Source organism: Dendrobates tinctorius, unplaced genomic scaffold (assembly GCF_039654945.1).
Source record: "Dendrobates tinctorius isolate UK_male_01 unplaced genomic scaffold, ASM3965494v1 ptg000098l, whole genome shotgun sequence".
NCBI classification, from domain to species: Eukaryota; Metazoa; Chordata; class Amphibia; order Anura; family Dendrobatidae; genus Dendrobates; species Dendrobates tinctorius.
In genome coordinates this window covers 25,681,230-25,708,881 of record NW_027361766.1, presented here as the reverse complement: position 1 = coordinate 25,708,881, position 27,652 = coordinate 25,681,230, and the positions used below count along the sequence as shown (strand labels likewise).

Sequence of the window (27,652 nt, the reverse complement as noted above, 5' to 3'; positions counted from 1 at the left end):
TCAGTTGGGTTCCTATCCTAGGAAGGGAATCCAAGACTGACAGCGGTGGTGCCTGTTATGGATGAAGAGCCCAGGGCCGTCGGTCTCCTGGAAGCGCAGTCCCCGGGGTTCTCCTGCAGGCTCCGGGTTCGTGCGGGTGCGGCTAGGCGGCCTCTGTGATCCGGGGCTCTCCTCCGTGCCTCCCTTCCGCATGCCCTGAACCTTCTCCCTCACGACATGACGGGGAGAGCCGGGGGCGGTTTCCAGCCTCTTACATCAGCGGCGCAGGGCATCTTGGGAGCGCGCCGGCTGACGTCACAGAGGCGATGGCAAGATGGCGCCTGGTGCAACGCCGGCCGCATGAAGAAGAATAGCGCTCGGCCAGCGGTCGCAGGGGGGAGGGGAGAAAGCGCTCACTAGGCCGGACCTATTTAAAGGAGGAAGCACGTCAGTGCGGCCAGGTAAACCATGGGGTCAGAGCAGGAACGATCACCGTCTCCACCATCTCTGCCCCCATCACAAACCTCCGCTCGTAAGCATGGCAGCCGTTCAAGCGGCAAAAGCAGCAGTCGCCCGAGACACAGGTCGGGAGACTCCTCGATGTCCAGAGAGCACAGGTCACGTGCTCCACCACAGCCTCCGAGTCTGGTACCCGACTTTATGGGTGGTGAGTGATCTCCGTGAATGTTAGTATGTTGTTAATAGGGTCCTTCTTGTGTGTTAACTTCCTTAGGAAAAGGCAAAAAAGCAGGGAGCAAAAGAAACATTAGGGATTGTACCATATGTAGGAGCCCCCTAGCGAGAGATTGGCAGAAGGACCTTTGCGCCAGCTGTATCCAGCGAACCATGGCGGAGGAGGCGCCGAGCTTTGCAACTAACCTCAGATCAGTCATCAGGTCTGAGGTGGAAGGCTCACTTAAAGTGTTGTTAAAGAAAAAGAATAGGAAAGACTCCCCTAGTTCTTCCTCAGACTCCTCCTCGGCGGTATCTCAGGCCGAACACCTGTTCTCCTCCTCCTCGGATAGTGACACGGGTGGCAAGCCGTGTTTTCCGGTAGAGGATACGGATGCTCTCCTCAAAGCCATTAGGGTAACCATGGGCCTACAGGAGGAAAAAACGGCTAAGTCTCTGGAAGACATCATGTTCTGGGGTCTACAGGAAAGGAAGAAGCGCACCTTTCCAGTCAATGAGAAAGTCCAGGCACTCATTGAAAGAGAATGGAAGAAGCCTGAAAGATCAGGAGCACTTCCCTCCTTCTCTAAAAGGAGATACCCCTTTGAACATAAAGACATGGAGATATGTTGTGAGTTCATTTTTCGGTCCAGCAGTTGTGAGTTCTCCTTCCAGGCTCCCTCTGGTGGTAACTGGAGGTAGTGAGGCTGATTTAATCAGTAGAAATCTGCCACCTGATAATGAGGATGACGATTGGACCTCAGGAATCACAGACTGGATATAAGACAGACAACGCCCTTGTCTGGTGCTGGTGATTCCTTCTGGCTTGTCAGGTCTTGGTTTTCAGCTCTGTTCCAGTCTTCTAAAGCTAAGTTTTTCTGCTAATGTTCACACTTGATTTTGTTGGTCTATTCAGTTTTTTGTGTGGTCAGCCAGCCCCGGCTGGGGCTGCGCTAAATTTCCTTTCCTATTCATTCTAGTTTGGGCCCCATCGTTTGCTCAGCCTATTTTCCTGCCTGTGTTTGTGCTTCATATTTCACCGTCAATACATGTGTGGGGGCTGTCTTTCCTTTGAGGTCTGCTCTGGGGCAGTTAGTTTTTCCCTTTTTTTGCTTCAGGCTTATTTAGTCCTCCGGCTGTGACGAAGCGTCTAGGACCATCGTAGGTACGCTCCACGGCTGCTGCTAGTTGTGTGGTAAGGATCAGGGATCTGCAATCTGCATAGTTACCAACCTCTCTGGTTTTCTGTGACTTACCGTATTTTCCGCTTTGTAAGACGCACTTTTTTTCCCCCAAACTTGGGGGGAAAATGGTTACCGTATTTTCCGCTTTGTAAGACGCACTTTTTTTCCCCCAAACTTGGGGGGAAAATGGGGGTGTGTCTTACAAAGAGGATATACCTTATCGGGTGTAGGCCGCAGGGGTGTCCAGGCGTCTCCGGGTGCCCAGCCGTGTCTCCACGTGCCCAGCGGTGTCTCCGGTTCTCATCCCTCGAGATCTCAGTCCCGAGATCACCATCAGCGCACGCGCCATCCCCGGCGGTGGCCGCCATATTGCCGTAGCCAGCCAATACAGAGGGAACCGAGAGGGAGCCTCGGGGCTCTGGCGTGTCGCAAAATGTCGGCAGAGCCCCGGGATGGGAACCGGAGACACCGCTGGGCATGTGGAGACACGGCTGGGCACCCGGCGACACCCACAGCGCCGACGGACACCCAGAGACGCCCGGACACCCCTGCGGCCTACACCCGGTAAGTGTCGGCAGAGCCCCGGGCTGCTGCACAGACCCCCCTGGCAGCAGGACAAGCCCCCCTGATAGCAGCACGAGCCCCCCTGATAGCATCACGAGCCCCCCTGGCAGCGCGCTGCACATCGGAGCACCCTCTCATCCCTTCCTGCGGCCTGCAGTATCACCCCACTCCTGTCTCCTCCAGCAGCGACCCTGGGACCCCGCTTCACCGCAGCCACCACCCCCGGTAAGGCCTCTTTCACACTTCAGTTTTTTGCATCAGTCAAGATCCGCCAAAAGGACGGATGGCGGATCCGTTTTAGTACTGATGCGAACGGATGGCACCCGTCCGTTTTTTTTACGGATCCGACAAATGAAGAATTTTAAAGGAATCGCAGCCTAGAGAGAGAGAGAGAGAGATCCGCCACAGAAAAAACGTTGCAAGCGCCGTTTTGAAATCTTTGAGGATGGTGACGGACAAGAATTTTTGACGGATCCGTAAAAAAAACGGATGCAACGGACGGCAATCCGTCACAATCCACCAATAATGGAAGTCAATGGGGGAAAAAAACGGATCCTCAAAAGAAAATTGCGGATCCGTTTTTTTCAAAACCTGGCGGATTGTGACTGATTGTAAAAAACTGAAGTGTGAAAGAGGCCTAAGCAATAAGACACCTGGATTATAAGAGGCACCACCATTTTATTAAAAAAAGTTTTTTCCTATTTTTCTCCTCAAAATTTGTGGTGCGTCTTATAATCCGGAGCGTCTTATAAAGCGAAAAATACGGTAGCTTGTTTTGTTTTTTTCTCCTCGGTGACCCATTCATAACAGAGATATGGGACAAAATCCCAAAGATTGACGCAACAGTGTCCAGGTCGTCTAAAAATTCAGCCCTGCCCCTGGAAGACTCAGGAGTGCTTAGAGACCCGTTAGATAAAAAAGCGGTTTCCTACTTAAGACATACGTGCGAAGCAGCGGCAGGAGGACTAAAACCGGCAATAGCCGGCACCTGCACAGCACGTTCCTTAATGATTTGGCTACAGCAGCTGGAAGAGAACGTCGCTTCGAAGGTCTCGAGGGAAAAAATTCTGGCAGATATGTATCTTCTACATGGAGCAGCAGCTTTTTTGGCCGACACTTCCGCCGATTCCATAAGACTGACGGCGAGAGCAGCAGGGTTATCAAACGCTGCAAGGCGCGCATTATGGCTTAAAGGTTGTCCAGGAGACCTACAGTCTAAAGCTAAGTTGTGCTCTCTTCCGTGTGTTTGGTCAATTTTTATTTGGAAAAAATCTAGATGACATCTTGGAAAAAGCAAGTGATAGAAAGAAGGGATTCCCCAGGTTTCCAGCAGATCAACGAAGGCCGTCCTTTCGGAGAGGAAAAGTCAACAGGGGCTGTCCTCCGGGGGATAGGAAAAGATGGGAGGACAAAAGGAAGAAGGAGTCTGGATTCATGTTCGGAGGAGTTACCTCATCCTCAAAAAAAATCCCCACAATGACGCCGACATCCTGGTAGGGGAGAGACTGATGCTTTTCGCCCAGGCTTGGGAAGGTATCTCTTCCAATGCCTGGATCTTAAACATCATAAGAAAAGGCCTCAAAATCCCATTTTTTCAGCGACCGAGAGCATCATTTGTTGTGACCCCCGTCAGGAAGGGGATAGAGGAACAATTGGCCCTGGAGTCAGAAATCTTAAGTCTGCTACACAAACGCGTTCTGACCGAAGTCCCAAGCGGACAGGAGAGAACGGGTTTCTACTCACCCCTCTTCCTGATAAAAAAACCGGACCAGTCATTCAGAACAATTTATAAACCTCAGAGGCCACAATCAGTGGATAGAAAATCAGACCTTCAAAATGGAATCAGTAACTTCGGCCATAAAACTACTACACCACAATTGTTTTATGGCCGTAGTCGATCTAAAGGATGCTTACTATCACATCCCGATCCACCCAGGTTATCAAAAATACTTAAGCGTAGCTCTCTACATCCAGGGCGTCCTCAGACATTTTCAATTCAGTGCCCTCCCATTCGGCATATCCATAGCCCCGAGAGTTGTTTACGAAAGTCGTAGCGGAGATGACAGTCTTCCTCCGAATCCACAACACAATTATAATACCCTATTAGGACGATTTCCTAATATCGGGCAACTCAGAACACCACTGCCCAGAGCAGGTAGAAAGGGTAGCAAATACCCTACAGAAACTCGGGTGGATGGTAAACATCAAAAAATCAAAACTACAACCCCTACAGAGACAGATTTTCCTAGGGTTCATCCTGGACTCAGAACAACAAACTAGTCTGTTACCAGAGGCCAAGATGGAAAAGGTGAGAAATATGACTTTGGCGGCTCTCTCAGATGGTGGTTAGACAGGACAAACCTGATAACAGGAATGTTATGGCACAGACCAGTCTCCGACATAATTCTGACAGGCGCAAGTTCCTCGGGGTGGGGGGCGCACCTAAGGGGACAGGCGGCCCAGGAAACCTCAGGGCCTCAAGAGCAAAACGCATCCTCCAACTTAAGAGAACTACGGGCAGTAAACAAAGCCTTAAAAATTTTTATTCCCCATCTAAAAGGCCGCAATGTCCGGATCATGTCGGACAACAAAGTGGCAGTGGCGTATATCAATCACCAGGGGGGAACAAGGTCACATTCCTTAATGAACGAGACCAATGACATTTTTCACAGAGCAGAACGACATCTACTCTCCCTGACAGCACTACATATAAGAGGGGTAGAAAACGTAGAAGCCGAGTTCCTGAGCCGCAATATACTAAGGCAAGGAGAATGGACCCTAAACCAGTTAGGCCTCTTTCACACTTCAGTTTTTTCGCGTCAGTCATAATCCGCCAATTTTTGAAAAAAACGGATCCGCCAAAAAAGGGGCGGATCCGTTTTTTCCCCCATAGACTTACATTATTGGCGGATCTTGACTGTTTTTTGACGGATCCGCCAAAATTTTCCTGGCTCCCGGGCGGATGAGACAGACACTGCAACGTTTTTTCTTCTTGACTGACTGCTATTTTCATGTGCGCAAGCCGGGAAGCTTTGCTTCGGGATCATTTTTAACCCAGTAATGTCGTTCTGGGATCTCTCGCTCTCTCTCTCTCGTTTTTCCGGGCACGAGTTCCTTTAAAATTCAACCTTTGCCGGACACGTCAAAACAACGGCTCGGTGCCCCACGTTGCTGTCAATCCGCCGACGGATCCGTTTTCCGCCATTTTCGCGTTTTACAACTGATCTGAAAAACAGACGTGTGAAACAGGCCTTAGTGTTTCAGAAGATAGTACAACTTTGGGGAGAACCAGTAGTAGACCTCTTTGCCAACAAAAGCAACAGACAGGTAGAGAGGTTTTGTTCGCTAAACCCAATAGAAAAGCCATGGGCGGTGGACGCATTGCAAATTCTGTGGAATTTCAAACTAGGTTATGCGTTTCCTCCAGTAGCTGTGATCCCAACAGTTGTGAGGAAAATAAGGGAAGATCAAGCCAGAGTGATCTTTATAGCCCCGTTCTGGACGAAAAGGCCCTGGTTCTCGTTGCTGCAAATGATGTCCCTCTCGGATCCATGGGTACTACCAGAGATCCCAGACCTGCTAGCTCAGGGTCCAATATTCCACACGCAAGTCGAGGGATTCCATCTGACGGCGTGGAATTTGAAAGGTCACTTTTAAGGGATAAAGGTTTTTCTCCGGGGTTGGTGGCTACGCTGTTAAAAAGTAGGAAGCCAGTAACAACTAACATATATGGTAGAACATGGAATAAGTTTCTACAGTTCCTGAGGAAGTTGTTACACCAAAAGCCCCCGATTAAGGCCATCTTGGAATTTTTACAGGCAGGATTACAGCAAGGACTAGCGGTAAATATCCTTAAAGTTCAGGTGTCCGCACTGGGCGCACTATATAACTGCAACATAGCGGCAAACAGATGGGTAGCTAGATTCATTAAATCCTGCCATAGGTCCAGACCGATCCCATTACCAAGAATAGTCCCGTGGGATTTAAACCTGGTGTTAGAAGCCCTTACGAAAGAGCCATTTGAACCAATTCAACAACTGCCTGTAAAATATCTTACCCTAAAGACCATTATTTTAGTGGCCCTTACAGCGGCCCGTAGAGTAAGTGACTTGCAGGCCCTCTCAGTAAATCCGCCTTATACCCAGGTGCACCAGGACAGGGTCGTCCTAAAAACAGACCCCCGCTTATCTACCTAAAGTGGTATCAGATTTCCACCGTAGCCAGGAGATTGTCCTCCCCTCCTTCTGTGAGAATCCAAAAAACCCAGGGGAGGAGAAATTCCACAAATTGGATGTAAAAAGGGCCCTGCTAGAATATATATCAGTGACTAGCCAGTGGAGGGAGGTCCCAGTCCCTATTTGTAGCCTTCCAGGGTGCCAGGAAAGGTTACGGAGTATCAAAAGGGACCATCGCCAGATGGATTAGGGAGGCCATTATTGTACCCTACCCAGCTAGTGGCATTCCGATTCCTGACGGCATCAAAGCTCATTCCACTAGAGCCGTGGTGACCTCCTGGCCCGAAAAGGCAGAGGTATCAATAGACCAAATTTGCAAGGCCGCTACCTGGGCCTCACCATCTACCTTCTTTAGACACTATAGATTAAATCTATTCTCCTCTGCTGACTTAACCTATGGTAGAAGGGTGCTGCAAGTGGTGGTCCCTCCCTAAGGTGTTTTGAAGTCTCCAAAAATCTCTCAGGTGTGCTGTCATTGGTGAAGAGAAAACCACCATGGTTACTTACCGGTAGCCGGTTTTTCTGGAACCCATGACAGCACCCGTATATTCCCCCCCCCCCCTTTCACCATATGGGTGTGCATGTTAGTAGGGTGTATTTGTGTGATGTGGTGTTGGATAAACATGTAACTAACCAGGAAGTCCTCTCAATGCTCTGTAACCAACTGAAGTGGGGGGGAGGTGCCGCCCCTTATATTTCAGTAGGTTCCTGCCTGGCAGGGCGGATCCCTCTCTCAGGTGTGCTGTCATGGGTTCCGGAAAAACCAGCTACCGGTAAGTAACCATGGTGGTTTCTATGGTGCAGATCTAGCAGTTCTTAGAATGCTGAGCTGTGTATAACCCCGCTCACATCACTGATTGTAAGCTTCCTGCATACACTCTGCATAAACCGGGGTGGGCTCGTGGTTACACCGAGCTGTTGACTAGGAGGCGCAAGACACCTAGTTCTGCAGTGATAATCTCCTGCTGATAAAACCCTGATTTTATTTTAATTGCAACACACAGCCCAGTAAGTGACACGTCACTCAAATCAGGCTCTCCGACCCATACATGATGATGCTCTTAGATTACACAGCAAAAACATGCTGAAATATTCCGTTTAAGTACCACATGGTTGGATGTATGACACATAGATGTCTTTCTACTAGATGTTCTTACAGTTTATAAATACACCTAGACAGTATGGTGATTAGAATGTAACGTCAAAGCTAGATCCCATCAATGGAATATTGTGGAATACAAGGGTATGATTGAAATGTTGCCTTTGTTGTGATGACCATACACTTAAAAATACAATGTTTCCTATTAAAATACATTTTTTTTCTATTTTTCTTTTTAGAACATTTTAAGATTCCTCGGAAGTATGTCCATGGATTAGAGCTGTCGGCTAAATCCGGCAAGAAGAAATGAAATCGAGACATCTTGTTTTGGATGAATCTGTGGATGAGGACTACATAGGAAAAAATGTGATATTAATAAAGTGCCCAGTAGATAAGCAGCCCCAAGTAAGCACAGGGCCGCAACTAGTATTGGGATTAGTGATGAGTGAACGTCCTCAGATAAGGTCTATGGTGCTAACCGAGTGTCTTTGGCGTGCTCCAAAAATATGTTCTAGTCTCTGCGCCTGCATGTCTCATGACTGTCCGACAGCCACAACACATGCAGGGATTGCCTGTCTGTTAGCACCCGAGCATGCTTGGATAAGACCTTATTCGATCACGTCCGCTCATCACTAATTAGGGTGAATTAGGCATATTCTACTGTCTGCCGTGGCTGAAAACCCTCTTGGACCTGCAGAACAGTGGGCAATAAGACATCTCCAACAGAGGGCTTCTGAAAAGTACACTGGATCACACTAGTACTTACAAATGCTGTATCACTGACTTGGTAACAACATTTAGTACTGTACATCTTCAGGTGTATACCGCCACCCCGTCCAATCTATTCTTCTTAATAGGACCCTTGCATGATCTTTTCTAGATTTTGGAACTCAAAATTGGCGCAAAAAGCCATAAAGCAAAGTATCTGAGCAGCTTTTTATGTAACCTAGGATATAAACTACATTTACCTGCAGAGTAAATATATATTATCTGGTTCTATTTTTCTTTCGACAGAGCATGAGCTTGAATTTGTTGTTCTTTACTGCCCTTGAGAAGGGGGTTCGCTGCCAAAACGTGACATTTATAAAGTTGTTCCTCAAAATCATTTTATGACAGTAAGCTCTCTGTTGTAAGAGATAAGTAGCCTTTGTACTTATTGTGTGGTTTATCATTAGCTGATTTTATTCTCCATTTTTTCTTGGATCTGTGACCTTTTTTGTAAGTGCTTTAAAATGGCCACCCCTCTACAAATTACACCAGATATGCCACAGAGACCCGCACCCCATGTAAGTGAAACTCGTTATCAAGTTATTGAGTGATGTAAGCGAGTACACATTGGTGAGTGAGGACTAATCGGGTCTAAATTCTGATACCTTACCCCGGGAATTCTGGATTAGAGGGGTTTTTCAAGATTTTGTTTTTCATTGATTGTGCTTACGGAGGTTACATTTTATAAACGCCGCTATTCATGCTGCTGCAGCGCTGCATTTCTGTGGTAACTTCACGACTACAGCATGTGACCACTGCAGCCAGTTACTGGGCTTAGCTCTCTTTTGCCAACCGCATTGCCAACACTGCTGAACTTAGTGATTGGCTGCAGCGGTCACATGTGACCTTGACGTATCAATTCATAACAGAGATTGGGAGCAGCAGTGGATAAGCATAGCTGAATTTGTTACTCTTAACTAGTGATGAGCGAACATGCTCAAACAAGGTGTTATTCGAGCATGGTCGTGTGCTAACCGAGTGTCTTAGGCGTGCTCGAAAAATATGTCCGAGTCCCCGCACCTGCATGTCTCACGGCTGTTCAACAGCTACAACACATGTAGGGATTGCATAGCAAATAGCAAATCCCTGCATGTGTTGAGGCTGTCGAACAGCCGTGAGACATGCAGGTGCGGGGACTTGGACATAATTTTCGAGCACGCCTAAGACACTCGGTTAGCACACGAGCCTGCTCGAATAACACCTTATCTCAGCACGTTCACTCATCATTTCTTTTAACCTCAGCAAGTCACATCAGTAAAAAAAATGGCTAAACTCGACTGCACCACTTACAATTATCAAGTCATACGTGGCTCATTTAGTTTTTTTCACAAAGGTTTTTTGATGTCTCTGGGAATTCTCAGCATAAAAAGGTACAGATATTAATGTAATAGGAAAGTAGACCCACAAACTGTCACCGAATTTTCCCAAATTTCTCCACTTTTCATTTCAGAATAAAAGGAACAAATTAGCGAATGTATTGACAGACCCCATTTTTGGGACACACTAAAAATTGGTAGTAAAATTAAGATTATTTCCCCTATGTGAAAGATATATTTGTATACAGATGGCTCAGCAATGAATCTCTGCCCACCAATGAATGCAGTAGCAAATGCCATGCGACTGGTCATTGAGGGAGAATGGTCCCATTATGAAGTGGTTAATGAACATGTCATTTTGTCTTTTCCAAGAGACTATTCTCTATTCTGCGCTCGACTGGAACTTTCTTCCGAGTGCTAATAGCCTGACTTATGTCCTTCCACTGGATCCCATATAATATCACATCAGCCAGCCGGGTTTGCTTAAAACAATTTTAATATACTTCTATGCAGATTACATTACACTGGTAATCTCTATACTCTTTATATACTTTCAGACAAACTTCCCCTCCCCCACCGCCACCCAAAAAAAAATGAAAACCAGCAGCAGCAAAGAACACATGTTCATACAGTAGTAAGGACATTATCACTTGGCACCTGACTCTGATGGGTGCCGGCAGACACACAGACTCATGAAGCAAGGCACTACCAGCAATGTCACAGTCACGGGAGCGTAAGCCCACATCTAGGTAACACATTGCCGCAGATCGGCACCATTCTAGCATATAGAACAATGTACTATTTAGCCCGAGGATCCTTATTCTCCACTCCCATGACGGTAAAACAAGAGTTATTTATGCAGCTGTGCAAAGTCAATAGCAGATGTGTTAAATTAGGGTGAGAGACCGGCAGATTTCGTCTTTTGGTGCCCAAGCCACCTTTTGGGATTTTGGCGCATGCCGTTTAGCTTTCCATTGTGCATGATATATAGGAATAGACTCTCACAATTAATTTAGAAAAATGCTTCTGTTTGGAGTAATATATAAATATCGCCCTTTTTGTAAACCATCCTGTGCTGATATGGGTCTTGGATTCTTGGCTTCCAATCATATGGGAGCTACGATGTGCTGGATCTATGATGAAGCTTGGGGATACTCATTTACAAGAAGAAGTTGAGAGTTCATATACAGTATGTCATCTTTATGGTAAGAATATTTAGTCTATTCCTGAAATTAAAGGGTTATTTTCCCCCAAAAGTGATCCCCTATCTGTCCTCTGGGACTCCCAGTTGTCCCACCATCAAGACTAAGGCTCCCCATCCTAAATGGAGGTGAGGTGCACAGGGGAGACCTGTCCTTACATGTGTAAGCCTACTCCCAGTCCCCAGTACACTTTAGATGACTGCCTAACCACTGTTCAACCTACAGCCATCTTGGCAAGCTCTTCCTTACACAAGCACTCCTTAGTTCTCTATGAGACAGCTGCTCCAGACATCTCTAGTGGTGGCTTATCTCTTAGAGACATAAAGAATCGGCAATCCAAAATCAGAGAGCCCGAATCCTTATGTCCCCCAATGTTATCTGCTGGGGGCCCCCATACACATTAGTCTGTTGACCATACCTGTCAATATCGACAGGTTTGGCTGACATTCTCCTTTACGGAACCATTGTAGCACACAGTAGCACCACACTCAGGAGGGTTTGCTTCTAAACCTTTTTCATCCATGGATCTACCTATGACTGGTATTTTAAGCCATTGCCTTATGCTCAGTGACCCGCTGAATAGTAGATTAGCTGTGCTGTCCTATCCCCATCGCCTTTTCTCCAAGCTTAGGAACACCCGGTAGCATCAATAGTGAGAGTAGCTCAGATATTATGTGCTATATAGTATTGTGCCTTAATATTATATGTTCACTTACATGACAGGTACGCTTTAAATCTAACGGAAGTGGCGACAATATAGTTCTAGAGGCAATTTTCATAACCTACAGAAGTAGTAATGACTGATCGGCTATATCCCAAAAGATTTTTCAAAATAGAAAAAAAGTATAGCACTGACTAACCATGGCTATATCCTCAGCTGAATGTAGTAAAATTACCGCTGATGATCCAAAACTCTTTAATGGGACAATGTAGTGACCATCTGGGTATGCAGGAGTGTACCTGATAGTCCAACACTTGTGCTCATTAAGTGGTGGGTCACCATTTTTTTGTGTAATGCTCTGATGTGTTAGTAGTCCAGTGCCCGTCAGTGCCTAAGAACATCATTATAGATCCTATGGCCCTCTCATCGGGAAGCTGGATAGTTTAGGACAATGCACGGTATACAGGTACATGAGGTCCCACGTTTCCTGGAGTTCCGTGTGCTTAAGTCCCCTTTTTCTGGATGCAGCATCATGTAGTCCAAGCTGTATGATCCAGCTTCAGAAATGGAGAGACCCGGAGACCGCCCCTATGTCCTGTCTGGTGACTCGCCATATCCACTAACTTTATTAAGTGACACAGTCAGGCTTCCATACTGAAACCTGGGGTGTTACTAAAGAGTTTGGAAATGTGTGTTACCTATTTTTATGTAATTTCACCTTCATCAAAATTTCAGCTTCAATTCCTCATTGCTGTTTTTCCACTTTCCTGGAGTAGATTGCTCCTTTTTTAGTGGCTTTAGTATTTGAGCCTTATTCTTTATATGTTTCATTTTTAAGTAGTCTCTGTTTTTTAAAGAAGTCCTCCTCCTCCCATTAAAATTTTTATCCTCTTAATATATTGCAGTCATCATATTATATAGCACTGTGCACTTACAATTGCTCATTTTGCCTTTCTACTCAGCTAATGCTCTTTTCCATTAGGTCTATGACATCACACGATTAAAAGCTGTCAAGCTGAATCCTTCTAAGCTCTGTGTAGAAACAGGAGGTCAATTGTTCCTGTGTAAATCGTAATCACTGCAAAAATCAATGATTTCTGCAGGACAAGAGACTTCCTGCTCCTACATAGAGAAAAGAAGAATTAGCTGGGTAGAAAGGCAAAATGAGCAATTGTAAGTGCACAGTGCTGTATAATATGATGACTGCAATATATTAAGAGGATAACAACTTTGATTGGAGGAGGAGGGCTTCTTTTCTTTAGAGCATGTCTGCACAAAATTCATCAACCGCAATGTTCCATTTTATATAATTTGGCGCTAAATACATCAGCGAATACCACGATTCTAAAAAAGAAAAGTGCAATCAATGAGTCACAAATGATGAATCGGGGAACTTCATATTTACGTTACTTATAGAGTAACAATGTTTTTCCATTCATGTACAATTGGTTGGTGTTAAAATTGGGCTGGTGGTGCCTGGAGCATCGATGGTTTACCACCGCACTGATGGATCAGCTGAGCTGTAACGGTCGGGAGCTCCCACTATGCAGCTTTTGTTAAATTCCATACCGATTTGTGAAAATAAACTTGTGACATACTCGATCTGATTGTGTCCATATGGGGGAATTCTGTCCTGCAACCAATGAATATCACAGTACGCATAGCATGCACTTATAAATAAGAGGATACGCTTCCCTTAAAGGAATTGTCCTGCTTGATAAAATGTTTCCGTGTGTAAAGGGGAAAATGGAATGAAAGCGTACTAATATACTTGAATTAGGAGTAGTGATGAGCGATCGTGCTTGGATAAGGCGTTCACCGAGTATCTTCAGCGTGCTCGAATAATATGCTCATGTCACGCGGCTGTTCAACAGCAGGGATTGCCTGTTTGTCTTTGTTTCAACACCGTAGAGAGTTTCCTCACCTTCCGGTGTTGGTGACATGTATGAAGGGGGCTGGTTGACTGGCGTAATTCGGTAGCTAAGTCAGCCCCTTTCTCTGCAGAGATTGGGAAGGGGGCTGGCTGACTGGCGTATTTCGGTAGCTAAGTCAGCCCCTTTCTCTGCAGAGATTGGGAAGGGGGCTGGTTGACTGGCGTAATTCGGTAGCTAAGTCAGCCCCTTTCTCTGCAGAGATTGGGAAGGGGGCTGGCTGACTGGCGTATTTCGGTAGCTAAGTCAGCCCCTTTCTCTGCAGAGATTGGGAAGGGGGCTGGCTGACTGGTGTAATTCGGTAGCTAAGTCAGCCTATTTTTCTGCGGAGTTAGGGAAGGGGGCTGGCTTAGCTATTGCAATGAGCTAGACAACAAATTCATTTCATATTCCTCACTAGTCACAAGCCAAAATATGAGAGCTTCCTTTCGCGTGCAAGCTAAGCTGATCATGAAGGTTCCTGGTCGCAGGAGTAGCTCTGATAACTTGAGATCGGGGAAGACCCAGGTCCGTCAAGTTCAACCTTTCTCCTCTAGTTATACATTCTCTATTACTAGATTATTTATAACCCACAATGCCGTTTGTTTTGAGGCAAGCATCTAGACCTTTTTTTTTATATAATTTTATAGTGTCTGCCATTACTACCTCTTGCAGTAGGTCATTCCATAGTCTGACTGCTCTAACTGTAAAGAACCCTTTCCTATTTAGCTGCCAGAATCTCCTTTCTTCCACCCGCAGTGAGTGCCCCTGGTCATGAGTATGGTCTTTGGAAGGAATAACTCATGTGCCAGGTCTTTATATTGACCACAAATGTATTTATAAATCAGTTTCATATTTTTCCCCTTTACACACATGGTTTTGTCTTCCTGTGTGACTACACTGCTGGATATTTGGTGGAACTAGATGGACTAACGTCTTTATTTCAATCTAAGCAACTCTTAGCATATTATATTGTTACTAGCAGGTATAGACCTCTGTAATTTTAACTTACCAATGTCAATTTACAGTATCAATTAGTAAATATTGTGATGTTAACTTGTTCTAATGCTTGGTCTTCCTGCATCGTTAGGGATATGGACGCTTGTGGCTCAACTATTCATGTGGCCATAAACCAGCTTAGAGGAGTTCAGGAGAATGAAGATAAGCATTAGAAATCCTGCCATAAAATGAGCTCGCCGAGGGTTTCTCTGTTAACTCATACTGCAACCAGTGATGTTCTTTGATAAATAGATGGCTATAGAAGCTAAATGGTTCAAAATATTTAATGAAACCTAATTATAAAAAAAAATATTTCTTGCCAAAGATTGCATGCATAGAAGTAAAACAAAATAGGTTGCCGTGGCCTATAAACATTGTTTTTATCCACACCGGAGAGGAAATATTGCAAAATAGTGGATTTTTTTTCTGGGGGTATTGTGGGGAGGAGTGAATTCTGCAAATATATCTTCCTTTTTGTTGTTCTCTTTTAAGAAAGCTTGAAGGAAGGCAAATGCAAACTCGTTTTACCTGAATTCGGTGACATTTCCTTGTGCAGTTGTTTTGAAAGAACGAAGTAATGATTTATGTAAAAATCTAAGTCCATTTCTAAATGAAAACTATTTGCGATCTATAAGGCTTGCTTTCTTGCGGCTTAATACTTTGTAATGACAGCAAAATGTTAATATATTCCCAGTGTGTAAACAGAGTATCCAGTTATAATGACTTTCACATTTCGATTAAGATACCTGGACTTCTCGTGAGTTTTGTCATACGACATCTCAAAGGGGTTATCCAGGACTTAATTATTTTACTATAAGCCAAAAAGCTAGTTAGCAACTACCTTTTGTTCTAGCGATTCAGCGGCTCCACGTCAACAAAGCGGCTCCTTTTCTTCTGCTCCGTGTAGAGGGTGTGACCTCGGACGTCATGCAGATTGACAGCCGCCTTCCACAGTTTTACAGCGAGGAGCCAGCTGTCAATTGGCATAACATCAACAGTCCCACCTTGTCAACAGAGCAGAACGGAAGAGAAGCTGTCGACATATTGTTTGCATAATCGGTCAGGGACCGCTCTGTGCTGCCAGATGTCTGCGCTGGACAGAACAGGCAGGTAGGCAGTTTGTAACTACCTATTTGTTAGTCTTCGACCCACAGTAAAAAAATAATAGTCTCTTTCACCAGGTTTTTCCTGACCCATCTGAGAGCAGCATTATGAAGACCCTGAGACCAGTGATATGTCACTTAGGCTGGTTTCACATTAGCGCTTTTTAAGCGCACGCACGGCCGGGGGTAGCTCCGCCCCCGAGCCGGCTCTCTGCCCGGCGTGCCCGCCCCTTGCTTGTAGCGCCGCCTCCTAGCGGACAGCGGCGCCTGCGATCGGTGCGCAGATCGTGCGCAGGCCGTGCGCTAGTTGCGCTTTGACCTGCGCTGCGCACTTTTGACGGTGCGCCGTGCGCGCCAAAATCGAACTTTTCGGATTTTGGCGCGCACGGCGCACCGTCAAAAGTGCGCAGCGCAGGTCAAAGCGCAACTAGCGCACGGCCTGCGCACGATCTGCGCACCCTATGCTAAAGATAGGGTGCGCCGATCGCAGGCGCCACTGTCAGCTAGGAGGCGGCGCTACAAGCAAGGGGTGGGCACGCCGGGCAGAGAGCCGGCTCGGGGGCGGAGCTACCACCGGCCGTGCGTGCGCTTAAAAAGCGCTAATGTGAAACCGGCTTTACTGGGCTGCTTGCTGCAGTTTTGCTAAAATCACTGTTTTATCTGCTACAAATCTTTCAGATCTCTGAATGCTAAGCTTTGTGTACTCTGTGCATAGGCAGAAAGCTGCCAACCAATGATGGAGGGTGGTAAAGTTCTACTAAGATCATGAAGATTGAGGACTACATGACAGCAGCTTTGCTAGTCCTCTAATGATTTCCTGCTGATAGAACTGTTTTTATTAAAAGTACACTAATCAGCCCAATAAGTGACACATTGCTGGGATCAGGATCTCTGTCTATACATTATGCTGCTCTCAGATTGTGGCAAAAACCTGGTGACAGGTTCCCCTTAAACCTATTTTAAAGCATATGGTGTATACCCCAATGCTACCACATCCCCCACAGGGGTTTCCTAAGTTATGACATAATTTTCAGCAATCAGAATGGCTTAAAGCAGTTAACTACTCACTTTCTAATGAATAACTTCACCTTGTGCAATAAATAAATAAATAGTACAATTATTTAATAGGAGCAGAAGACATGGCCTGCATCTAAAAAGCTTCATCAGACCATGACATTTCATAAAAGGTAAATATGGCTCTTCATCTTGTTCACCTGACGCGCCAAGCTCCTGATGCCTTGTTGCAAGGTGGATCTCAGGGAAATCTTGACTTTCTTGTAAATAAAAAATACATTGTAAAGGCGATGACCCTGAGATTTTGGAGTCTTTTGTTTTTTGGTTCATGAAACTTGGGTCAAAAAGTGCAAATTACTCCTGCCTTGACGTGTCCAATGAAGGCACAACTGGAAACCTTTTATCCTGTAATAATCATTCTTCTGTCTCATGCCTTGGAAGTAGGCTTCACCAAAACTTCAAATGTTTTCCTTTTCTGCATATGATTTGTGGATGTACTACTTCCAAGAGGAAAAAAACCTTATTCTCCCTATTGGAGACTTGAAGTTATAGAGGTTTCATGGTGGCATCAGTGAGGGCTTCCTGCAAATGCTGACGAAAGGTGGCATATTTCTTCTGCACCTGCTGGACTTTCTCCTTTTCTTCTTTGTCTAAAATCAGCAAGAAGTTTTGTAGCTCTGGAACGGTGAAGGCTTCCCACTGCGGAAAGACAGCAGAAAACTCTAGGTATTTTGTAGGTCCATGTTCTCGCCCTTTCCTTTATTAGCTTACATTTGGGTAACTTGTGTGGCTAGTTCTCATTTTTCTACTTTCTACCCATATAATGATTCTACTTGGTCTGTGAGATATTAATGATACATCTATGGGCCGATTTATTAAGGTGATTACACCAGAATTCTAGAGTAAAACACCTTAACAAGTCACAATATTCTTGCTCAATTCAGAAGTTGCGCAATAGTATTGCAACATTTGGCAGTTATACACCAGCATTGGCGGCACATGGACATGGAGTGGGTATGCCAAAAGTACCACCACTTTAGAGGCGTAACTTTCTCCAAAATTTTCCATTACTTGGCTGGAGTACATTTCTGGCGGCAGCGCACGCCGGCTAACAAATGCACCTAATTAATTAAAGGGTGTGTGCTGCCTAATGAATTAGGCACGTTATTCTTCAGTGAGCGCCTTCATTAAGAGTTGCGTGCGCATCGCCAATCTTAATAAATCAGCCTCTTTGGCTAGACCTATTCTGAACCATTAAAACTATTATTTGGATAAGTTATCAGTATAGACTACTCAGAGCCTCCAAAAAAAAAAAAGCATAATCGTTGGTGACTACTCAAATTTTATTGTGGCTAAATTTAATTTCACAGTTTTTTGATGCGGTTAAAGGGGATCTGTCACCAGAACCGCATACAATATTGAATAGATCTTAGACTTACTGTCTCCAGTACATGTGGTGACCGTTTTCACACATACTGTAGACACAAACGTAGACCCATTCAAACCTATGGGTTCACACACACATTAGTGTGTTTCCACTGACCGTGTGTCTGTGTGCAAAACATATAGACATGTTCGTTTTATGCCGACAGCACAGTCCACAAAAAATCTCGAACACGTGCATACGAATGACACGCGGATGATAACGGCGTCTGGCAAAATCTTTACAGCTAGCGCTGATTCCAGGCGCCGAGTGCTGAATTCAACTCTCATCATTGTCACTTGGTCTCCCTGAGATCAGCGAGACAAGGCAACTCTGAGCACAGTTGTTGTCAGCACACTTATTAAATAAAAAATTTTTTTTCAAACTCTGTGGGGTCCCCCTTATTTTTTCCTAACCAGCTGAGGCAAAGCAGACAGCGGGGGGTCTGTTGTTATTAAACTTCTCACCCTGCAAGCGGTGACGACAGTAAGGTTAAAGCAGCTCACAGGCCTTCTCACACAGAGCTTACTGTGAGAACTGCTGCATGTAACCTTGGGGATTGTTGCGGTTCCTCATTATTATGGATTAATGGCGGACAGTTGAGGATTACTTTGAGTTTTTATTTTTAGGTTAATAAATGGGTAAAACAGGGTAATTGTCAGGGAGTGATTTGTACAATTAAAGGACTTCTCTGTATCTTTTTATGAATTTTGACTACTGGGTTAGTTTTGGGGGTGTTTAATAGAGGCCTCCATTTAAAAAAAAACCTGGGCTTGATGTCAGCGGACATAAAACAGCTGACATCAACCCCAAAACAATGACCCCATTTGTCAATGCACCAGGGCAAGTGGGAAGAGCCGAGGCTAAGTGTCAAAATTGGCACATCTATTGGATGCACCATTTCTGGGGTGGATGAGGTCTGGTGCTCTTAGTCTGGGAGGGGCCATGGATATCCGCTCACCAGCTGTCTTTTTAGTCTTTGCTGGTTATTAAAAATAGTTGGGACCCCAAGTAATTTTATTTGGGGTCCCCCTTATTTCTAGACAGTAAATGCTTATCAGACAGCTGTGAGCTGTTATTAATAGGCTGGGAACCTTCTTGACTATTGGCCTCTTCCCAGAATAATAACAGACCCAGCTGTCTGCTTTCCCTCAGATGGTTAGGAAAAATAAAGGGGTTCCCTCACTGTTTTTTTTGTTAATTATTTAATAGCGATACACAGACGGCAGTACTGACTACAGCTGTCATCAGTGTCGACTGGTCTTGCCGATCGCAGGGACACCAGGTGACGATGATGAGAGTTGGATTCAATGACTGGAAAAAGCAGTAACTTTATTGCTTTTTCCCAGACGCCGGTACATATAACAAGGATAGCATCTGTACTGTTTTTCCATTACTGGTAATATCAGGACATGTGAATGGGGAATTAAACCTGTCAGCAGAATTTTGCCTATGAAGTGGACACCATTTTGCTGCAGGTAATTAAATACTAAACGTCACCTTGGACATGAAAGATGACCAAATGGACAGCTTTCATACATCAGAAAAATCATGACTTGTATGATCAATTACCCTGACTCATTGGAGTATTACAGCAGCATGACAAAGTCATTGAAACACAGTACAGAGTGATTTACATCTCCCAGCATAAATATAAATAGCTATTCATACTGGGAGGATGTCACTGTGTACTGGGAATGTTTTCAGCTAGGACTTTGTGACTGCCATGCTGGGAGAATGTCAGTCTGTATGTACAGAGCATGGTGACAGCTATCACACAGACTGACATGCTAATGAAATGCCTGAATGACTTAAAAAGGTTGTCTACTCCTTTATCATTGATGACCTATTTGGATAGGTCATCAATGGTTGATCGATGTGGGTCCGACACCTGGCACTCCCCACCGATCAGCTGTTCTTGGCGGTGGCCGCCAGCTGGAGATGCTCAATTGCGGCCCTGCTCCGTTTTCTAATAGTGGCCACGGCAGGATACTGAACATTTGCCTCCTATTCAAATCAGTAGGTGGCAGAGGTGCCGTTCCCTGCGACGGCCACTATTATAAGACAGAGCAGGGCCGCAATTGAGCATTTCCGCCCCCCGACATCGAGAACAGCTGATTGGGGGGGTGGAACGTGATGAGAAATTCACTGTCAAGGTACTTACCACCTAACATATGAGAGCAGCATAATATAAAGAAACAGTCCTGGATTCCAGTGATGTCACTTACTGGGCTGCTTGCTGTAGTTTTGATAAAGTCAACATTTTATCAATATTATTCGAGGACTAGCGGACCCTGCTGCCATGTAGTCCTCCATATTCATGATATCTGTATAGCCACGTCCTCACCTCCGCCTTCTGCCAGGCGCAGCTTACGTAAAAAGTTGGCAATCAGCGATGTGCGTGTGTGTGTGTGGGGGGGGGGGGAGTTATACAGAGATCTGCATTCAGAAACCTGGTAAATCTTCAGGAGACAAAATTGTGATTTTAGCAAAACTGCCGCAAGCAGCCCAGTAAATGACACATCACTGGTATCAGGGTCTATGCCTCTACATTATGCTCCTAGACGGGGTAGCAAAAATTTGGTGGTCAATTCCCTTTAAGCTCGCGATCACTGAAAGAGATGTTTTTATATAAAATACTCACTTGAACTTCTCCCGTTTCATTTTCTTTTAGTACAAAGCTGAGCTTTTCAGTTTCTGGTCCAGCTAAAAGCCGCAAATATAGCGGATGTTCTGTTAGCGCAAGCTTCTGAAAGAGAACTGGAGAACTGCAAGTGTTAGACATTGTAATGACCAGAATGTATATTGTACAAGTATAAGCTGTACTGATATTTTAGCTAAGTGGGGTGTTTTGAGATTTGATATTTCACTAATAAATGCTAATTTTAAGACTTCATTCTGACAGCCATACCAGGGTCACATTATCACCAAACGAACAAAATCTCCCACGGTTCAAGGAAACAGAAGTCTCATGGCCATGAGCTACTCCCAAAAATGCAGCCGCGCTCCGGCCATCTGAATGAGGTCTGATACACAGCAAGATACTGCTGCCTCCTTCCTGCCACATTTACATCCTCTTCTTAGTGTCCTACTAATAATCACACTCGCAAATGTATACGTTACTGCAATAATTAAATCACTCTAGAATAGCCATTCGAGAAATTAATTTTTTTTTTTACACAATAACCAAAGGTTCTAAAGAGCCAACATGTGGTTTTAGATAAGAGGGGGAAGCTGCTCATTATATAGAATAGTACACTATAAACCAGGGCTTGTCAATTATCCCAGGGGGCAACATAAGAGACCGTAACTGTTGCGGAGGGCTGAACCATATGTTGAAATTCTATTCAATAATAACAATAAAGTATTATTACTGTTATTATTTTAGATTAATTTTATTACTTCTTAGTGAGATCAAAACCATATCATTTACTGATTTTTATAACATTTATAAAAAGCAGTAAATCTTACTGCTCCTGTTATTTAGCCCTTGCAATATGATCAACAGTTCCTCCCCAAAACAGTATGATCCCACATCCCCCACACATTATCATGGCCCCACTGTTCCCCACACAGTATTCCGAACCCCACAGCCACCCCCACACAGTATGATGGTTTCTACAGCCCTGCACGCAGTATTACACCCCCACAGCCTCCCAAAAAGAGTGTGATACTAGACACAGTATGATCTCCAGATGACAGTATGATCCTGACAGCTTTCCAACACTATGATGGCCTCCCAAGCCCCTACAAAATTATCCCGCACAAAGAGAATGACACCCATGCAGTATGATCCCCTGCATCTCCCTATGTACATAATGATGACCCTCCCAATGGCCCCCAATACACAGCTACCACAGCCCTCCAATACAGAATGATGACCATCACAGCCCCCCAACACTGATTGATGGCCCATATAGTGTCATCCCCACGGTTATGATCCCTCACAACCCACCAGCACATTATGATATCCATAACAAAGTATGATCCCACACAGTCCCCAAATGGAGACTAAATAACTCCATGGTATGACCCTCACATGCCCCAAACACATGATGATGGCCTCACATATACCATCCACAAGTGAATAACAAAAACCACTACTTCACCTCGCGCCCAGCATGCTGCTCCAGTCTTTGTTATACACACTGAGGCTCCACAGCAGGTGCAATCAAATGGTGTCATCATACCTGTTATGCTAAGTCAGTCGCACAGGCTGAATGGTGGAAGACTGAGCTGACTGCTCCTTCCATCATTGTAGTCACCAGTATCTGCATCCCGAGAATGTAGATACTGGAAAAGTTGAGACGTTAGAGATGTGGAGCACAGATAACATAACATAGTTTTGAAGGCTGAAGGAAGACCTTATGTCCATCTAGTTCAGCCTATTTTTAGTGCAGCTGTTCTGCATTGTTGATCCTGGGGAAGGCAAAAAACCCACAGAGTTTAATCCAATTTTCTCCATAGGAAAAAAAATTCCTTCCCCCTAAGCTGGGTCAACCATCTACCTATAATATTCTGTTATTCGTTAACTTCTATACTGTTACTCACAAGCAAAGCATCCATTCCTTTCTTAAATTCATTCAGTGAGTTGACCATCACCACTTCCTCAGGAAGAGAATTCCAGAGCCTCACTGCTCTTACCGTGAAGAACCCTCTTCTATGCTGGTGCAGAAATTGTCTTTCCTCCAAACGAAGAGACTGCCCCCTTGTTCTTGTCACAGTCCTTAGTACAAACAGTTCATTGGAGAGATCTCTGTATTGCCCTCTGATATACTTGTACATATATATTAGGTCTCCCCTAAGTCTTCTCTTTTCTAGAGTAAATAGACCTAATTTTGATAACCTTTCTGGGTATTGTAGTGAACCAACTCCATTTATCATTTTAGCAGCCCGCCTTTGAACCCTTTCAAGTTCAGTAATGTCTTTCTTGAGCACCGGCGTCCAAAATTGCACACAATACTCCAAGTGTGGTCTGACAAGTGATTTGTACAGAGGGAGAATTATGTTTTCATCTCGTGTCCCCAGACATCTTCTAATGCATCCCATGACCCTATTTGCTTTGGTGGCAGCTGCCTGACATTGGGCACTCCAATTTAGCTTCTTATTGACTTAGATGCCTAAGTCTTTTTCCATGTCTGATTTCCCCAGCAGTTTCCCATTTAGTAAGTAATTTTAGCATCTGTTTCTCCTTCCCATGTGCATAACCTTACACTTATCTGTGTTAAACCTCATTTGCCATTTTTCAGCCCAATTCTCCAATTTACTCAAATCTGTCTGTAGTTGCAAACTGTCCTCCTTTGTGTTAACTACCTTACATAGTTTTGTATCATCTGCAAATACTGATATTTTACTGTGTAAGCCATCCACTAGATCATTAATAAATATATTAAATAGTAGGGGGCCCAATACAGAACCCTGTGGTACCCCACTAGTAACCCTGGCCCAATCTGAGTAAGCACCATTAATAACCACTCTTTGTTTTCTATCACTAAGCCAGCTACCTACCCATCTACACACATTTTCCCCTAGCCCAAGATTTCTCATCTTACTTACCAATCTTTTATGTGGGACAGTGTCAAATGCTTTAGAGAAGTCGAGATAAATGACATCCAATGATTTTCCTTGGTCCATTTGAGAGCTTACATCCTCATAGAAGCTGATCAGGTTAGTTTGACAGGAGCGATCCTTCATAAATCCATGTTGATATGGAGTTAAACATTTATTAACATTGAGATATTCCATAATGGTATCCCTTAGAAACCCTTCAAAAATTTTACCCACAACAGATGTTAAGCGTACCGGCCTATAGTTTCCAGGTTCCCTTTTACACCCCTTTTTGAATATTGGTACCACATTTGCTTGCCGCCAATCAAAAGGAACAGACCCTGTTTCTATAGAGTCTTTAAATATAAGGAATAGAGGCCTGGCTATCACATTACTTAACTCCCTTAATACCCGAGGGTGAATGCCATCAGGGCCTGGTGATTTGTCAATTTTAATCTTACTAAGGCGGTTCTGCACTTCTTCCTGGGTTAGGCAGGTAATACTTAATGGGGAGTTTACATTATCATTCTGCATTTCCCCTGGCAAATCCTTTTCCTGTGTGAACACTGTTCAGAAAAAAGTATTTAAAACATTTGCTTTTCCCACATAGCTCTCTATGATTTCACCCTCATTGTTCTTTAAAGGGCCAACACCATGAATTTTAATCATTTTACTGTTTATATAATTAAAGAATAGTTTGGGGTTTGTTTTACTTTCCTTAGCAATGAGTCGCTCAGTTTCCACTTTTGCTAAATGTATTTGTTTTTTACACATTTTATTTTTTTCTGTATAACTTTTTAATGCTTCTTCATTGCCTTCTTGTTTTAGCTTCTTAAATGCCTTGTTCTTGTTCTTTATTGCCCTTTTTACATCCTTATTTAGCCACATTGGTGTTCTCCTGTTCCTAGCCCTTTTATTTCTGTACGGTATGGCTAGCTCGCAGTGGGTGTGTAAAATTGATTTAAATATTTCCCATTTATTTTCTGTGCTCCTATTTTTGAGGACATTGTCCCAATCAATTCGGCGAAGGTCCTCTCTAAGCTGATCAAACTTTGCTTTCCTGAAATTCAGCGTTTTCGTAACCCCCTTCCAGGGCACCTTACTGAAGGACAAGTGGAATTGTATTATATTGTGGTCACTGTTCCCTAGGTGCCCATCGACTCGTACTTCTGTTATTCTATCTGGCCTGTTGCTTAAAATTAAGTCCAGAAGGGCTGTCCCTCTAGTTGGGCCCTGCACAAGTTGTGACAGATAATTATCCTTGGTCACTGACAGAAATTGGTTTCCTTTCTGAGATACACAGAAAGTTTGCCCAGGTCTACTGTAAACCAATATATGACTTTTAATGTGAGTCTGATTTTAGGTGATTGCAGTACCAGTACCTCAAGTGGCTCTACTGAACAAGATTTCAGATGGAAGATGGAGGGTTAAGATTTTGCAGCATCATGGCCTAAAGAAGATCTTGTGCTATGTTTTCCCTCTAAATGGAGACTCAACATGCTTCCTTCTCTAAAATAAATCATGCCTTAAATGAGATCCAGGATAAGGTCTCATTCTGATATCAATATTTTTCACCCCCACAAAAAAATGCTATCAGTGTCATTGGGTCATCAGTTTCATGTTTCATCAATAATTTTCACATTTGGATAAATAAATTACAGTTAGTTATGGGCGAACCCCTGGAAGTTCGGGTTCGGCCTAACAGTTAAAAACAGTTTGGGTCAGGAACCAGAACAGTATGGGGGGCCCAAACATCCATTGTTTGCCACACTGTCATCTGCATGACAGTGCGGAAAACATTGGCTCTGATCGGCAGTAAGATCATTACCGACGGTCAGAGCTGTGGCTCCCACGCTGCATGAGCCAGCAGCTGCTGGCGTCGGTTGATCAGACAGTACAGTTCCCATCATCCTACGTCTGCTGCCACTAATAACAGTGAGAGCAGATGGCGGCTGCACAATAAATAAATAAAAAACGGTGTGTGTTCCCCTCTATTTTTAATAACCAGCATGGCAAAACTGACAGCTGCGGGCTGCAACTCACAGCTGAGCTTTATCATGGCTGGTCATCAAAAATAGAGGGGGTCCCCACCTCGTTATTTTTTTTTTTAATTATTTAAATAATTTTAAATAATGATGTGGAGTCCCCCCCCATTTTTTGACAACCAACCAGCCAAGCTAAAACAAATAGCTGAGGGCTGGTATGGATATTGCTCCACCAGCCTAATAATAGCCACAGCCACATCTATAGATGCACCAATTCTGTCACTTTGCCCAACTCTTCCCACTTGCCCTTTGGCGGTGGCAAGTGGGGTTAATATTTGTGGGGTTGATGTCAGCTGTTTTATAGCCGCTGACATCTAGCCTACAAGTTAGTAATGGAAAGGTGTCTATAAAATGCCTCTCCATTACTAACCCCATAGTCAGATTGTAAATAAACACACTGCTAGAATAAAGTCTTTTATTTGAAATAAAAATACACACCGTTACCGTATTACTTTTTTATTTAAAAATAAAAAACAAAGTTATACTCATCCTACACCCATTCAATTGAATCCCTCGTCCCTTGTAAAAAAGAAAGAAAACAATAATAATACTCACCTAATGCCCATTCCCATTTTAGCCCTGGTCTCCTGTAAAAAAAAAATTAAAAATAAAAAACAACCATATCCCCCACCTGTCCGATATACTGTCCAACGCCGTAATCCATATCATGGGAGAATGAGCTGAAGCGAGTGTGACTAGCCGTGACGTCATTGAGGTTATCGCAGGTCACTGAGGCTGCGTTCCAAGCTTATTTTACTGTCAGTCGGGTTGATTAACTGAGGTAACCACTGTGAGAGCAACACTAGCACAGTGAGACTTTCTCTCAAGTGCTAGCGGTGATCGTACTGAGGTCACCGTAGTTTATCGGCCCAGCTCACAGCGAATAGGGCAAAAAATGCAGTCTTAGTGACCTGCGGTAACCTCGATGATGTTACCGCTAATCACAGACACAGTGCTTGCAGCAGCTCATTCTCCTGTGAAATGAATTAAGGTGAGTAAAACTTTTTTTAAAAACGTAAAACTGTGTGTTTTTATTTCAAATAAAGGACTTTATTCTGGCTGTGTGCTTATTTACAATCTATGGAGTTAGTAATGGATAGGCATTACCTTGTTAAACACACGGACCCGTAAATTTGTATTTGCACTTTACATCCATACTACTGAAAAAACATGGACATTTGAATAGCCCCATAGACTATAATGGGTACATGTTCTATCTGTGAAAAACATGGATAGAATATGTACATGCAACACGGACGTCTGAATGAGACCTAAAGGGAACTTCCAATCGTCTTCTTTGTAACCCATCACATAATGAGTAAGAGCCTAGCATAATGATTTTAACTAGGCAATGTGATTATCCAATCATTTTTATTTTACATTTAAAATATGTAAAAAAAAAAAAACACTCCTGCCACTAAAGATGAAATGCATATGGAAAAGAAACATCTCGTTAAGTTAAAAAAAAAATCTTGAGTTTCTCCCTTTTGGATTCCATTTCAATTCAATAATTTTAAATTCAATAAGTGAAGAATTGCCAACCAGTTAAATGAATCACTTGTTCCTATGTGACGGTGGTGCCCGCCTCCTGATTTTTGATCCTGTTGCTTGTACGCTACAGTGCACCCACTCACTTATTACTCTCTTCTATATTTCGCCCACACAGGTACAATTACTGGTCCTCTTCCGTGTTGTTCCTTTCTCTCCATTGACTTAGCAGCGCACATAACGTTATGACTAATGTATTCTAGTGCCTCAGCGTTTGCTGCCAAAATTATTGATCAAAATAATGTACAAATTTCAGCATAAAAGCTGGTCACGTGTTGGAACGGAAATGACTTTAAGCTCAAAATAATGGTTTTATAGACTACCAAAAGCCGAGATCTGGATGATTTGTTCCAATTTCTCCACATTTTGGGGGTGGCTGGGAG

The 27,652-nt window shown here is 44.0% G+C and overlaps 2 protein-coding genes across 11 annotated transcripts in view; one reads left to right on the top strand and one right to left on the bottom strand.

The window, feature by feature from the left end:
• Positions 1-8,841, top strand: part of EIF2D (eukaryotic translation initiation factor 2D) — a 70,141-nt gene extending 61,300 nt beyond the window's left edge. For all 8 annotated transcript variants that reach the window (XM_073587253.1, XM_073587248.1, XM_073587251.1 and 5 more), the window contains exon 15: positions 7,973-8,841. In XM_073587253.1, coding sequence (XP_073443354.1) covers positions 7,973-8,043 — 71 coding nt within the window. In that variant the 3' untranslated portion in view covers positions 8,044-8,841. The remainder of the gene's footprint in view (positions 1-7,972) is intronic.
• A 7,956-nt stretch (positions 8,842-16,797) lies between these two features.
• The window catches only part of RASSF5 (Ras association domain family member 5), a 151,688-nt gene continuing 140,833 nt past the window's right edge, over positions 16,798-27,652 (bottom strand). For all 3 annotated transcript variants that reach the window (XM_073587256.1, XM_073587258.1, XM_073587257.1), the window contains 2 exons: positions 20,774-20,889; positions 16,798-17,405 (listed from right to left, as the gene is read on the bottom strand). In XM_073587256.1, coding sequence (XP_073443357.1) covers positions 17,253-17,405; positions 20,774-20,889 — 269 coding nt within the window. In that variant the 3' untranslated portion in view covers positions 16,798-17,252. The remainder of the gene's footprint in view (positions 17,406-20,773; positions 20,890-27,652) is intronic.